This window comes from Carassius carassius, chromosome 24, assembly GCF_963082965.1.
Source record: "Carassius carassius chromosome 24, fCarCar2.1, whole genome shotgun sequence".
In the NCBI taxonomy this organism is placed as follows: Eukaryota; Metazoa; Chordata; class Actinopteri; order Cypriniformes; family Cyprinidae; genus Carassius; species Carassius carassius.
Genome location: NC_081778.1, coordinates 15,413,940 through 15,430,423, shown reverse-complemented (window position 1 = coordinate 15,430,423; position 16,484 = coordinate 15,413,940). Strand labels below are relative to the sequence as shown.

General features: G+C 35.4%; 2 protein-coding genes and 1 long non-coding RNA gene across 5 annotated transcripts in view; 2 read left to right on the top strand and 1 right to left on the bottom strand.

Moving 5' to 3' along the window:
- The window catches only part of LOC132102945 (carcinoembryonic antigen-related cell adhesion molecule 20-like), a 132,783-nt gene that overhangs the window by 26,731 nt on the left and 89,568 nt on the right, over window positions 1–16,484 (top strand). The window lies entirely within an intron of this gene.
- On the bottom strand, window positions 7,326–8,260 carry LOC132102929 (uncharacterized). Its single transcript, XR_009423311.1, has 3 exons — window positions 8,147–8,260; window positions 8,019–8,050; window positions 7,326–7,604 (listed from the first exon to the last, which is right to left on the bottom strand). It is a non-coding gene; the product is annotated as an uncharacterized LOC132102929 (long non-coding RNA).
- On the top strand, window positions 8,378–16,406 carry LOC132102927 (hemicentin-1-like). The gene is made up of 15 exons (XM_059507658.1): window positions 8,378–8,531; window positions 9,084–9,383; window positions 10,537–10,815; window positions 10,907–11,170; window positions 11,256–11,537; window positions 11,956–12,207; window positions 12,349–12,624; window positions 12,708–12,956; window positions 13,313–13,588; window positions 13,672–13,920; window positions 14,282–14,557; window positions 14,641–14,892; window positions 15,442–15,717; window positions 15,838–16,071; window positions 16,205–16,406. Exons 1-15 carry the CDS (start codon window positions 8,483–8,485, stop codon window positions 16,291–16,293), a joined length of 3,603 nt encoding a protein of 1,200 aa, XP_059363641.1. The 5' UTR covers window positions 8,378–8,482; the 3' UTR covers window positions 16,294–16,406.

The following is a 16,484-nucleotide window of genomic DNA, read 5'->3' as shown; positions in this document are numbered from 1 at the left end:
GATAAGGATTTGTCAAAGCAGATGTAATGAGTTAAACTTTAACTTTAATTGTGTGTTTTATGAATATGAGCAACCTAAAAAGTACAGGGTACAAGTACAGTGTGTGTGTGTGTGAAAGTGACGTGACATTCAGCCAAGTATGGTGACCCATACTCAGAATTTGTGCTCTGCATTTAACCCATCCGAAATGCACACACACAGAGCAGTGAACACACACACACACTGTGAACACACACCCGGAGCAGTGGGCAGCCATTTATGCTGCAGCGCCCGGGGAGCAGTTGGGGGTTCGATGCCTTGCTCAAGGGCACCTAAGTCGTGGTATTGAAGGTGGAGAGAGAACTGTACATGCACTCCCCCCACCCACAGTTCCTGCCGGCCCAGGACTCGAACTCACAACCTTTCGATTGGGAGTCCAACTCTCTAACCATTAGGCCACGACTTCCCACTTGTGGGAAGTGTGTATATATATACACACACACTTGTGTGTGTGTGTATATATATAATCAGAGTTACCATGCACATTTAAAGCATAAAATCCTTTATATATATGTGATATATAATTATTAGTTATTATAATAGTAAGTACATATAACATGTGTAACAAGGACAACTTAAAATAAAGTGTTACCCATATTTCTCAAAACTTGTCAAATTAGTGTTCTTCAGCATTAGTTCATTGCTACCTTTTCCAGAACTGGAATGCCCTGTTTAAATGTCCTGAAACATGCAGTAAACATAAGGACTTTGATAACTTTGATATGGTGGTTATTAATTACTCTAAAACAAACTACCTTTGATGGTAATGTTTACAGCCTGTTTGATAACTGTTCTGAAACATGTGAAACATGTTTTATAGCCACTAAATAAATACATAAACTTACTTTCAGAGATGAAATTGGGGCCACAAGAAGAACGTTATTAAGGTTTTTAATAGCTAGACCAGTTCTCCAGACTCTGATAAGTGAGACCTGCAGACGCTTTAAGGTCTGACAGGACTGATTGTCTGCTGCTGCCACCTGTTGTTTAAAGTGAGAAATACAATTTTATCTGTAAATAGTTTCCACTAGCTGTATATTTACTGTGTATAATTATATACTGTATTGTGTGTTAAAATGTACTTAATGTCATAGCAGCTTTCATAACTGACTATAATCAGAGATTTTATTTATTTATTTACTTAATAAAGTAAGGAATTCATTTAATCAGTAAGTAAGGAATAGCACTCTAAAAGGGACTGTTTTGCTATAATGACTGACTGCACATTATCGCTAACAAGGAAGGTTCTCGTTATGAACAAACGTTCTAGTAATGTGAATGTTAGTTCAGAGTTATTTGGTCTCTAATAATGTTCTCAAAATGTTAGCACAATTAACGAAGTATGTTAAACGTTCATAGAATGTTTTATTTCTCAAACATTTTATTTGGACGCTGAAAACTTACATTTTTTAAATGTTACTAAATTGATTCAAATCTTTAGTAGTGTACCCATAATGTGTGGAAAATAATAATAATAATAATAATAATAATAATAATATATATATACACTCACCTAAAGGATTATTCATTGTAAACCCTAATGTTGTTTTGACTTAAAAAATCAAGTAATGTTGACTAAACATTACTTAAAATTTTGCGTTTTGGCCCTGCCACTTAAAAATATGAGTTGATTTAACTAATTTACCTTCAAAATGCATAAACTTAAGATTTCAAGTGTTGTGAGCTCAAAATCATGAGTAATCCTTTGGAAAAACTCAACATCACTCTGTTCTTCCTTTAATGTGATTGGCCATGGGAGGAATTCTGCCTAGCAACAAGAGAACAAAAGCACTGATTGGTGGATTACAAAATTCGTCCTTTTGGTCTGTTTGGTTTGCTGAACTACATTTCAAGATGACGTTTTTTTTTTAGTGTATTATGTTAGGTGAGTAAAGTTATGTAGATATAAAGTTGTTCTGCATGATTTCTACTAGTGAAATATGTTATCCTTGTGGTACGTGATTTTGATATGGTATGATTATTGAAACGACAACTTATAGTATTTGATGGAGTGGCCCTATCGTTTTCCTTTGAGAGAAAGAACATGGCAGCTAACGTTACTGCTTAACTCGTTAAACCAATACACTGGAAACCCTAATAGGTTGACTGAACTAAATTGATTGAGTAAACTCGTTGCCTCAATTTAATTGAGTAATGGAGTCTCCCAAAACTTACATATTTAAGTTTATTTAACTTGACGCTTTTGTAGAAAACCCTAATAAGTTGACTGAACTAAATTGATTGAGTAAACTCGTTGCCTCAATTTAATTGAGTAATGGAGTTTCCCAAAACTTACATATTTAAGTTTATTTAACTTGACGGTTTTGTAGATTGTACTTTAATCACTCAGTTCAACAAACTTGGTGCTTATTTAATGTACTTAAACGATTATGTTAACTTAACTTGGTATTAATTTCAAGTGTACTTATATATTTAAGTTAACTCAACATGTAAATTTAACAGAAAATTATGTTCTTATTTTTGACCGCACACTTTTTGCACACTGAAGTAAAACAAATAACAGCATATTTAAACTTTGACCTTTTGACAAAATGTCACAATATTTATGAAAATACAGTAAACCCTATACTGCACTGTAAAAAAAAAAGTTGTGTCAACTTAAAAAAATAAGGCAACTTATCGCTAGCGCTTTTTTGAGTAAACTTAACAAAAAATTACTATGTTTGCATATTTTAACATCAACCTAATCCATTGGGCAAAGTTACGTCCAGTGGACATCTTTTTTTGTCTTTGCAGACGTTGAAAAGATGTCCACTGAGGAGGCAGAATGTTTTATGATGTCTTTTTTAAAATGTTTTTTATGTCTTCTGTACATCCGATATAGACGTTCACAGATCCTCCTTACAAGGTTTTCTGTGACTTTATTTCTGTCAGACATCTAGAGAAGCTCTTATTGAGAATTAACAGAGGTTTAAATGTTGATACTTTATACATTTGAAGTCACCATTGTGGTGGAAAGTGTTTGGTTTAGTTGGGATCTTGGTCCAGTTACTTCTTGTGTAAGCTTGTCTTTTGCTGCTGTAACAGTGTATTTTAAAACACTGTTTTTGTGGTGAAGAAAGACAAACTTAAATGAGCTCAGGTGTCATCAGCTCTTTATTGGTGTTAGCTTGTCTCTTGCTGCTGTAACTTGTGTGTTGTAAAACACTGTTTTTGTGGCAATGAGAGTTGAGATCAGACATGCACATCTCGCTTGTAATGGTGACAAGTTAAAATAAAATGTATTGCTGCAACTGTGGATTCACTTTTATGGATAGAAACCTAGTAGATAAAATAATGTACTTACTTTTTGAAAACAGATCACATCGTCACAAACAGACATACAGATTTTGGATATGCATCACATCAATGGTGACAATCAGAACAAAAAAGGCTGGATAATAAGGATGAGTTTGTGCTATGGAGCTCTTTTGTTTGTCACCGTTGTTGTGATGCATATGCTAAATCTAGAAGTCTGTGTGTGTGAGTACTTGATTCTTTTACTCAAAATATTTCAAATGCATTCATTTTGTCCATCTTCAAAATAAGTATTTTGCTCTTGGTGCCTGTTAAAAATATCAAACAAAACTTATTTTATGATCTCAAATACGTATTATGTGATGACTTTCTCATCAACAAAAAAACATCTGATAACACCTGAGCTCATTTAAATTTGTCTTTTTTCACCACAAAAACAGCGTTTTAAAATACACCAACCCAGCAGCAACAGGACCAAGATCCCAACTAAACTTTTTTCCCCATTAATATTCGCATAAAAAATTATAGAAAATATTTTTGTTAGCTGGTATAACGCTTTTATGACCTACTCACCCAATACTATAATACGTGGACATTAAAAACTAATTTGAAGCCTACTCTGATATTCATTACAATGAGTCAGACGCAAGATGGCGCCGGTTGTGTTTGAATGAAACAAGAGCGCGTGAAGCGCACGTCTAATCCGCCTTCTACTACTAGTTGTCTGTCATAGAGAGCCACTTTCATGCAAAGTTTAGCGCCAACCCTAAACAAACACACCTGAACATGCTAATCAGTGTCTTCAGGATTACTAAGGCTATAGGCAGGTGTGTGTTTTTTTTCTTCAGTGTAAGAGCTACACTCTCAGGACAGCCGGCTCTCAAACCTGATGGGCAGTCCAGTCAAAACCAACAATTACGTGAAATATTCTCATCCAGCAACGAGTCCGTTTGCATTGTTTGTGTTTGCATCTCTTTGCTGTTTGCATGGAAGATATAATTGTCCTTTTTTGGATATCATTTTACTGTTCCCACACAATATTGCCATACAACTCTTTACTGGACATCTGTAGGCGGGTTTACATGTATTAATTTCTTCAAAACAGTAGGGTAGAGGGATAGTACACCAAAAAATGAAAATTATGTCATAATTTACACAATCACGTCATTGCAAACTTGACTTCTGACCTGTATATGTACCACATGTATATGGTATGTGTGAGTGTGTTTATACTGTATATACATTATTTACTGCATTTTCTGCAATGTTTGATATCAAGCAAATATGTCACTGATGCCAGTATCATTGCTTATTCATGACACCGTTCACAAATCAGACACAGTAACTGAATGTCTGATTCTCAATTTAACAGCGGTTTAGCTGAGACGAGGCCTTAAGAGAAAACTCAAGAACATTAAAGAGTAGCCTACATACTAGATAATATCAGATACATTTGCTCAAGTATAGCAGGAGGGGTGGCAGACAAATAGAACATGTTTAAAAGCCTTTTGAACAAAAGCGCTGATTCTCTACCATTTTATAGCCAAAATGGTAGCAGTCTTTTAGGGTTGTTTTTTTATTCTGAAACACTATGAAATATGATGAATGATTTTAATGGTAAAGGACTATAAAAATGCTATAGTAAAAAACTGTTAATTTGTTAACAGTAATGTAATTGTACAGTAAAAAATATATATTTACAGTTTTTGAAAGTGAAGTAGTTGTAAATAATTTTTTTAAATCACATTTTTATTAAGTGTGATAAGAAGTTACTGTACAGAAACATATCTAAAAGTAAAATGCAACACATTGAGCTTTTTCAAATTAAAATGCTATCCTACCCACCCACAGCGACCGCACAAAAAAAAGAGAAGAAATCCCTATCACTCCCTCTGTCAGAGAATTTCACAAGGCAAGTACAGTGTAAAGATATTTAAAATTTCACTTTAAATCCTTAATTTTAGAAATTGCTCTTAATCAAACTGAAATGGTTTTTTGAGTGTCACCATGCACCCTTGCCCCAGATAGTTCCATGTTTGCAATGTCCAAGAAAAAGTATGTCCACTGTGACCAAGCCAAAGAGTGCGGAGACTGCCAACATAAGCCAAGAATTTTCTTAGCTGCAGTTAATCCAGAGAATAACAGTTTTTTTCTGAGACAGAGTATCTTGTTAATTCTTGTAAATACAATGAACAAAATTATAAATGCAACACTTTTGTTTTTTCCCCCATTTTTCATGAGTTGAACTCAAAATCTAAGAGTTTTTCTATGTACACAAAAGGCCTATATTTCTCTCAAATATTGTTCACAAATCTGTCTAAATCTGTGTTAGTGAGCACTTCTCCTTTACCGAATTAATCCATCCAACTCACAGATGTAGCATATCAAGATGCTGATTAGACAGCATGAGTATTGCACAGGTGTGCCTTAGGCTGGCCACAATAAAAGGTCACTGATGTCAATGTTGGTCCCCTCCTCGTCAATGGCTGTGCAAAGTTGCTGGATATTGCTTGATTGTTGCTTGATATCCCACACCTGTGAGGTGGATGGATTATCTCGGCAAAGGAGAAGTGCTCACTGACACAGATTTAGAAAGATTTGTCAACAATATTTGAGAGAAATAGGCCTTTTGTGTAGATCAAAAAAGCTTTAGGTCTTCGAGTTCAGCTCATGAAAAATGGGCCAAAAAACAAAAGCATGGTGTTTATAATTTTGTTCAGTGTATTTTGTAAGATGACATCAGAAGTTTCTGTGCAGTACTTTGTTTCATAATAAACATTATGTTATGAATGTTAGGATTTTATATTTTATATAAACATAAGCGTGTAACCAAACTTTAAAAGCCCCAAAAAAAATATATTGCACAAAATTTTTAAATGGAATAGAAAACAATGGTCACTGATTGAAAAACAATGAGTAAATAAAAAAAAATTATAACAAATTTCATTTCTTTTTTTTAATAAGCATCAATCAAAACAATTAATGCAAAATTATAGATTAATATTTACTTCCTCAGCTTGTGCAAAGCTGGTTGTAGTGAGATTTTATTCATGAAGTGTTTTTCTGGTGGTTGTCAATGTATTATATACTACAAAATGGTTAGTATATTAATATTATATTAGTTAATTAAACACAGGTTTTAATTGTGAATTTAAGTAAATCTGTACAACCTAAAATGTTGTTACCATATTTTTTTACACTAATGTTCTGACTACTAAAGTACATCATAAGACAGACTAGTTTAATCATACTCTTATTGCATTTCCCTCTGGCTGATTGCAGCATAAGCATATAAATGTTAGAAAATATAATATTCCTTAAACACTTTTACAAACAGCAAAGGAAATATTTCATTCTCCATAAAAGATGTCAACTACATAAGCATAAATTCAATACATATTGTTGGCTTTATATTTAAAACAAGAACAAAATGACTGATTGCATATACTGATATTACTATTAATAGCCTTTAAGATGTAAACAAGATATAAAGATAAAGGTACTATTTTTCCAAGATTGTGCTGCTAACCTCTGAAGATGGGGGGGAAATGCTACCCTAATATGTTTTTACTTTTAAATTGTAAGAAATGTATTTATTTTTGAAGTTTAACATGTGCAGGATGATGATACATCTGTTAATGACTTTGCAAAATACAAACTATAATTTTTTACCTCACAAATCCTTCATTAATAAATGGATGAAAAATAAAATATAAATAAATAAAAAATTTAACACAATACAATGTCATGAATCACTTTTTTCCCCCTAAGACACAATCAAATTCAATTAACCTCATTAAGCTGTTTTGAAAGATTCAAATTCACAATGTTGATATTCAGATGAAATTACAAATGTAAAAATAGCACTGGCGGTGTTGAAATAAAATTTTGTCTTACCCTACCTCACCTTGTACATTTTATAAACAAAATATTTGGTATGTCACCCCGGGGATATATTTACATATAAAAACAAGACAATTAGATTTAGTTGACTATTTGCAAATGTATTATATTTGATATACATGATATTTTCAACTTTATGATTAATAGGATCACACTAATAGGATGGCACTGTCACTGAAGGTCCCTGCTCCAGTCCTGACTGAGCCGGAAGACATCCTGTGAGGCGTTTGCATGTTTTCCCCATGATGATGTGTGTTTGCTCTAGTTTCCCGCACTCAAAGACAAACAGGTTAGGTGAACTGAAGACTGTAAATTACGTGTGTCATCCCCGTGATTGATTGTCCAGCTTGTCCAGAGGGTTTCCCTGTCTACGGCCTGAGATGCTGGGATAGGACCCAGCATACCTGCAACCCCACAAGAGAATCAAAGGATGAATATCTTACACCAGTACCCGATTTGCTTATTTGTCATTATGTCAGATTAATATTAGTCCCTGATCAATAAGTGACTTAATTCCATTTATAAAATGTTTTATTATTATCAAAGTGTCAAGAATGGTTCTTGGGTGTATCAGCACTGAATATGAAAGTCAGTCAAAAAGGCGCGATCACATTTAAATAACCGCAAAACAAACAGTGATTCATGATTATGCACTAAATTTACTGCATAAAAATTCTTGTCAATCTGAAGTAATCTTTTAGAAAGCAAACAAACCGAAGTAATGTTAAACATGACTTCTCAATGACATCAAACCTGTGTTTGGTTTACATTCCTACACTTGAGATAAAACAGATCAATCGACAATGGAAAATACATACTCAGAAGTCGAAACCAGGAGTGACGCTGGAAGCTGGTGTGAAGGAAAACATCAAACTTTAACAGTTATCATGAGTCACTCCATGTTAATATCAACTCTTTGTGTTGATAGTCCACAATTTGTACTAACCACAAATCTTTTCCTACTACACCAGGAACTATTGATATGTACGGCATGACCTTCAATTTGTGACTAGCATGTCATCTGGGTACCAGCAGTTTGTTCCAGATTACAGTCAACAACAACAACAAACACACCCTGCATTTAATGGGAATGTGAGTGATGATGACAAGAGGTGTGTGTACCTTTCTGTCACATGCTTACTCACTGGTGAACCGCATCCATTTGCATAACAAGAGTGAATATTAGCTGAATGAAAGTAAAACGATCATTATACCTTTTCGTTGCAGACTCGCCTGAAGTCTGTGGAAGAAGTGAAGAATTCTCTTAGTTAGGATTTCCAAAATGGGACATAAATTATTCATCTTATTCTTCACCTTAAGTTGTACATCAGGTAATTATTCAACTGTATTTTAATTTAATATTTTTCAATTTATTTCAATTTCAGTTTATTCAATATTTTTATAAATAACAATACAGAAAGGAGATGTAAATGTTATTGTTAATTTACCAGTCAGCAATTGTTTGACACAACAGTTACATTTCAACCCTTTTTAAATTCAGTATCTTCAGAATTTTTTCAGGTTTTACTAGAAATGATCAGAAATTTTGAGTAACAAATAGCTTTTTAAATACATTTATTTTGCTAAAACTTCTTTGTCAAATATTGACAATAAGATTTACATAAGAATTACATATTGAATACATGTTGTTCATTGGTAGTACTCAATACTCACTTGATCAGACGATCACTTTGCTCTGCCGATGTGTCCTTTTACAAGCTAGAACATACTAAATATGAAAACTATTTTCTAGTTCTTGATGGAAACGAGCAACGAATATGCAAAGGCTACATGTAAATCAATAGACTCCAACAACAATGAAGAGTTGAAAGTTTTCTTTATGTATTTAAAATGATGCTGAATGCCACTCCTGCCTCTCTCAGGTCTTTATGCAGTGTCCCTGTTTCCATCACAAAACCCTGTGGCTGTCGGGAGCAATGTCACTATAAGTGTGAATGACACCGAAACCCTTACAATTGGGACCTGGTTGTTTGGACCTAGTATATTGTTCTTGTGGTACCCAGGGAATGTCTTAACAGGAAGTGGCCACCAAAATGGAACAGAATTTAACAGTTCTACATATCAGCTCACCTTAACATCGGTAACTCTGAAGAATTCTGGCCTGTATGTATTAGATGCATTGCAACCAAAGGTCCTGGCACAGATTACATTAGAAGTTCAGGGTAAGTTGAAAAGAAGATCCTCTTATACACATTGTAAAAATGAAATATTACAGAACTTTAAAAACTTAAAGTAAATATATTCACAGAAATTAAATTACTTGGTTTAAAAATTTCACTGCACCAGCTGCTTATACTGTAAAGATTAGTTAAAAAAAAAAAAAAAAAAAAAAAAAAAAATATTGAGCAATGGAATTTTGTTTTTAGGTTCACTGAATATAATTATTAAATAATACAAAGTAATGAAATCAATTAAGATGTTCTAATGTGAAACACTTTAAAAATATATATCTTTACAAATATGATTCCTCGTATTAAATGACTCTTAAGTTCTAGGTAAAATTGTTAAAATAATGTACTTTATATCCTGTCATGATTTCTTTAAGAAACACACATAAAGGATTTCTTAGGGTTAGCCTGAATGCACTGTAAGTCGCTTTAGATAAAAGAGTCTGCTAAATGAACAAATTTAATTTTAATTTAAATGCTCATTTAAATGAAATGATAGGGAGCCCTCATAGGCTCAAGTATTTTCATGAGGCCTGATAATCTACTGCATAAAAATCAAGCTAGCAGCTGAGCAAAAACCAGGAAAACTGTAAATTTGACAATGAAATTTGACACATTTTTAGCTCTTAATGATTCAGTAATACATAAGACCATTTTAAACTAAAACAAGAGACAAAAGAAAGGGTGGAAAAAAAACTAAAATAATATTTGCCTATTAGAACTGCATTATCTACAGGATTTTGGAATTATTTGCTTTAGTTGTTTTATATGAGGGCGATTTCAAAACAAACATTTAAACAAACAATTAAAATTTTAGTTGATTACGTACTTGGTTTCAAACAGCAAACATTACACTCCCTGTACAAAATCGAATATTATAACACCTAATATTTGCCATGTGATTATTTTATACTCTTTGAATACAAAAACACTAAAACCAAACAAACTAGTTTATAAAATTAAATATGCGTGCAGGGTTACATTTGCTGACAACAATGGTTTCTGTGTACTTTGCAGTGAACAAGTCCAAATACTTACACAGTGAACTAGATTGGTTGTGGGGATGCAAATGGCTTTAAAAGCTGATGAAACACAGAAAGTATTTTAAACTTTTGCACTAAAACATTTTCTGTTGTAAAACTTGTAGAACCTGTCAGTAATTTAACTGCATTTGTAAACGCAACAAACCTGGTGGAGTTTAACGACACCGTGACGTTCACATGCTCCGCAAACGGAAGCCCACTGTGGTTTTCATGGACGAACGGAAGCTCCACGGTCACAGCGGGAGAAAGAGTTGTGCTCGGGAACGGTGGACGAGATTTTATCATCAGTGGTGTGACGCGGTATGACGAAGGGCCGTTCAAGTGTCTTGTGGTAAACAATATCAGCAACGCAGAGAGTCAACAAATGAATCTCAGTATAAGCTGTGAGTATGACAGAACACAATGTTGATTTCACTACAGAGCACAACAAATTCATGTTTCAAAAGATCAACTGGATTGGTTCTATGTGTTTAGATGGGCCCAGTAACCTAAGAGTGACGGCATCGCCGGAGAAATCGGAATACATTTCTGGTTCGGATATTACACTATCATGCTCTGCTGACTCCAAACCGACAGCTTCTTTCTACTGGATGTACAACGGCAATCCTCTGAATGTCTATGGTCCGACTTATGATCTTACTCACGCAACTCAGAACAGAACGGGAGAATACACCTGTGTTGCCCAAAATGCAGTCACACTCAGAAATGTCTCAGAGACTAAAAAGATTAATATAGTTGGTGAGAACACACACAATATTATTACATTTTAAATTATTATTCTTGTGGTCTTGTTTATCTCCAATAAATATTTTTCTTTATTTAGATCCAATTTCAGCAGTGGCAATTTCAGCAGCGAATCAATCAAGCTCTCCAGTAGAAGGCATGGCTTTCGATCTAAACTGTACTGTTGTGGGGCCAGTGAAATCCATTCATTGGATGAAGAATGGCACATACCTGGACGCCAACAATATGATCACTTTCTCCAATGACAACTCAACCTTGAGATTTAACCAACTCACTCTTGGTGATGACGGACTGTACCAGTGTGCCGCTAGTAATGCTGTCAGCAACATGACTAGCCTGCCCTACAGTCTTCTGGTTAACTGTGAGTATGATATATATTTCCAAGACATCCATGTTTCCTGTTATTGAATATATTAAGATGGGTTAAGACGTCCTCCCACATTTAATTTCTCTCTTGACTATAGATAAATGGTCATGAAATCTCAATACATTTATTGAAATGCTTTTATTTATCTCTGCTTGTGATCTGAATTTGAATACTTGATACCACTATTCACCAAGACAGCTCAACTAAGCAAATATTTTCATTTATTTTCTCTAATAATATACCTACTGGTATCCTGTAAATGCATCTTACCCCATCTCACCATAAATGAATTAAAAATGTTGGTCAAACATGTCTGTATTTCATTGTCAGTTGTCTTGTAATGTAAAGACAAAATATTAGTGCACCAATTAAACATGAAACAGATGATTAAAACGGTTAATCCATTTGCTAGATGGCCCAAACAACACAGCAGCCTCTGGTTCAAACATAGCAGCAGTGGGATCCAACGTGACCTTCAGCTGTTCCTCTGACTCTCGTCCCCAAAGTCAATACAGCTGGTATTTCAATGGCTTAAATGTGAACAATGGTTCAGTGTATGTGACTACACCTCTCTCAAAAAACGATAGCGGACAGTACACCTGCATGACCTTCAACAGCATTACAGGCAGAAGCGGCGTTGCCTCAGTGACATTAACTGTATATGGTGAGTCATTCAGTTTAGTACTTTGCTTAAATGAAACCAGTAAGTGTGTTTGTTCTAAAGTGTGAAAATGTTCAACATCCTTGTTTTTAAAATCTGAAATTTTTTAAATCCTTTTTTTTCTTTTTTTTGTATGAAATTTAGCTCCTGTCAGCGATGTTATGGTGAATATGGACAATCAGCAACCAATCTTCAGTAAGCCATTCACACTGACCTGTACTGCCAGTGGAGATGTTGAACACATTCAGTGGATGAAGAATGGCATGGTCCTTCATCCTCAAAATGGAATCACGTTCTCCAATGATAACTCAACCTTGAGCTTCCAAAATTTAAGTCTCAGTGATGATGGGTCTTATCAGTGTGAAGCAAGTAATGTTGTCAGCAACATGACTAGCCCAAGCTATGACCTAATGGTCAACTGTGAGTAACTCAGATATATTTGTAACACGTCCATTGAATTAATGTTCATGGGAATGATTTTCAATGTATATGGCATCTTTCAGATGGTCCATGGAACACAACCATCTCTGGTCCAACTGTAGGAGCTATCGGACATAATGTGACCTTCAGCTGCTCTGCTAACTCTCACCCAACAAGTCAATACAGCTGGTTTTTAAACAGCTCAAAGGTGGGAGAGGGTCCAGTGTTAACTATGACTCTCTCACCAAATAGTGGCGGACATTACACCTGCATGGCCTCCAATAACATTACAGGCAGCAGCAGCAATGCATCACTGGAGTTAACTTTAATATGTGAGTTTTTGGGCCTTCAAATAATGTATACTGTATGAATAGTTTATCAGTTTTGTTTTACAACAGGCGGGTCAATACATCTGTTGAGTTTTTACATAGTCATTTGGAAAGTTCAAGTTTTACTAGTAAGTGATAGTTCTGTCATCATTTCCTCACACAGTCCAATCGTGTATGACATACTTTCTTTTCTGCAACACAATATAAAATATTTTGAAGAATGTTTCAGCTGTTTTCTGTACAATAAATATCAGTGGGGTCTAAACATCAACACTGGATTGCATTGATCAATGTATAGACAACCCTCCCCCCCTTTAAATGATGTAATCTGTCTGATTTTTTTCCCCTCTAAATTTCAGATCTAATCAGCCATGTGGTTGTAAGTGCTGGCGATCAGCAACCAATCTTCAGTCAGCCATTCACACTAACCTGCATTGCTAATGGAGATGTTGAACACATTCAGTGGATGAAGAATGGCATGATCCTTCATCCTCAAAATGGAATCACGTTCTCCAATGACAACTCAACCTTGAGCTTCCAAAATATAAGTCTCAGTGATGATGGATCTTATCAGTGTGAAGCAAGTAATATTTTCAGCAACGTGACTAGCCTGGACTATGACCTAATGGTCAACTGTGAGTAACTCAGATATATTTGTAACACGTCCATTGCATTAATGTTCATGGGAATGATTTTCAATGTATATGGCATCTTTCAGATGGTCCATGGAACACAACCATCTCTGGTCCAACTGTAGGAGCTATCGGACATAATGTGACCTTCAGCTGCTCTGCTAACTCTCACCCAACAAGTCAATACAGCTGGTTTTTAAACAGCTCAAAGGTGGGAGAGGGTCCAGTGTTAACTATGACTCTCTCACCAAATAGTGGCGGACATTACACCTGCATGGCCTCCAATAACATTACAGGCAGCAGCAGCAATGCATCACTGGAGTTAACTTTAATATGTGAGTTTTTGGGCCTTCAAATAATGTATACTGTATGAATAGTTTATCAGTTTTGTTTTACAACAGGCGGGTCAATACATCTGTTGAGTTTTTACATAGAGTAATTTGGAAAGTTTAAGTTTTACTAGTAAGGGATAGTTCTGTCATCATTTCCTCACACAGTCCAATCGTGTATGACATACTTTCTTTTCTGCAACACCATATAAAATATTTTGAAGAATGTTTCAGCTGTTTTCTGTACAATAAATATCAATGGGGTTCTAAACATCAACACTGGATTGCATTGATCAATGTATAGACAACCCCCCCCCCCCCTTTAAATGATGTAATCTGTCTGATTTTTTTCCCCTATAAATTTCAGATCTAATCAGCCATGTGGTTGTAAGTGCTGGCGATCAGCAACCAATCTTCAGTCAGCCATTCACACTAACCTGCATTGCTAATGGAGATGTTGAACACATTCAGTGGATGAAGAATGGCATGATCCTTCATCCTCAAAATGGAATCACGTTCTCCAATGACAACTCAACCTTGAGCTTCCAAAATATAAGTCTCAGTGATGATGGATCTTATCAGTGTGAAGCAAGTAATATTTTCAGCAACATGACTAGCCCAAGCTATGACCTAATGGTCAACTGTGAGTAACTCAGATATATTTGTAACACGTCCATTGAATTAATGTTCATGGGAATGATTTTCAATGTATATGGCATCTTTCAGATGGTCCATGGAACACAATAATTGAAGGACCAACCATGGCAGAGGAGGGGTCAAATGTGACTTTCAACTGTACTGCCATCTCTCATCCTCATAGTCGATATAGCTGGTTCCACAACACTTCAAAAGTGGGAGATGGTCCAGTGCTTGTGAAAACAGCTCTTTCACTAAACAGTAGTGGACTCTACACCTGCATGGCTATCAATGACATCACAGGCAGAAGCAGCAACGCATCACTGGAGTTGACTGTTATTGGTAAGCTCTAACTCCTCACAGTGATGTCTTTTCGTCCTTTGTGGATCTTTTTTAAAGGAAATTGTCTTTTCCATGTACATATTTAAAGGGATATGGGAAAAGTTCTGTACATTTTGCTTAAATAATAAAGAAATCCTCTGCTAATATGGTACATTATGCAGGGCATCTTTTTGAAAGATTGCTTTAAAGAACCGGCTCATAAGAACTGGTTGCTCTGTATGTTTTTGCTTCACTAAAAAGAACCATCTCATAAGAGTCATTCTTTCTCAGAATCAGACTACACTGGTCACACTGTATGTTTCACTAATAATAACCGGCTCATAAGAGTCAATTGTTCTTCAATTGGATTACACTGATGCATGTTTTTTGTTGAATAGAACAGTTCAATAGGAAGTCATTTCTAGACATTATTATGCTCTACATGGTATTTTTATGGCTTCACATTCAGTACAGACTGCAAACTAATAATCATTAAAACGAGGATTGATATATAATAACACTACCTACCACAATGTGAGGGACTAGTCTAATATTCTGTACACTCCACAGAAACCATTACGGCAGTGGACGTGATCCCCGATCGCACTATTCCTCTGGCTTCCCAACGCTTTAAGCTCACCTGTGATGTGAAGGGACGCTACAACACACTCCACTGGCTTCAAAACAACCAGAATTTCCAGCCATCAGACAGAGTTATATTTGCAGAAAATAACACCTCTGTGACCTTTAACACCTTGCAGACCGCTGACGATGGGAGATACCAGTGCGTCGCTTCAAATGAATTGAGACCGTATGTCAGTCGCCCATATGATCTGGCAGTCATCTGTGAGTAGTATTAAACATTTTTTAATTACTTTGATATATATATATATATATGTATGTATATGCGACTTCAAAAGACTTTTTATTTTGCATGAACTAAACCTCTGTGTGTTTACTGGGCAGTTGGACCACAGAGTGTGCAGATCATTGTACGCCCTGGGATTCCCCCCGTCCTGACATGTCAAGCAGTGTCTCAGCCACCAGCTGTGTATCACTGGATCTTTGAAAACAACACCGTAGTGGGAAATCAATCCTCCATAGAACTTCCCATTAAGTATATCTTGGGCAGCAATTACACCTGTGTAGCTAAAAACCCTTTGACCAATGTGACAGTCTACACCAGCCAAGTCGTCAACTGTGAGCATTAGCCCAAATTCACACACAGCAGTTATCATGCAAAATACAAGCTAACTGATTGTCAGAAAATGCATTTTCGTGCTGTGTTTTTTTAAGTAATCTTATAACAGATCATCTCTTGTCTTTTCCCCAGCCTCAAATGCTGTTGTCGGTGTCCAGGCGAGTGTGATGTTGATGGCTCTCTTCGCTCTGCTTCTCCCTGTGCTGGAAGAATGCCTCTAATACTTATATTGCTGTGAACATGGCATATGTCTTTGAGGCCTTTATGTAGACTGAATGAGGCTTGTGGGCAAATTTAACACTTTAAATCAGCAAGAAAAAATTTAAACAGACAAGATCATACAATTTAATTAATTTGAATATAATATTTAAGCATTATTCAAAGACAGGTATGAGCATTTATTAACGCAACA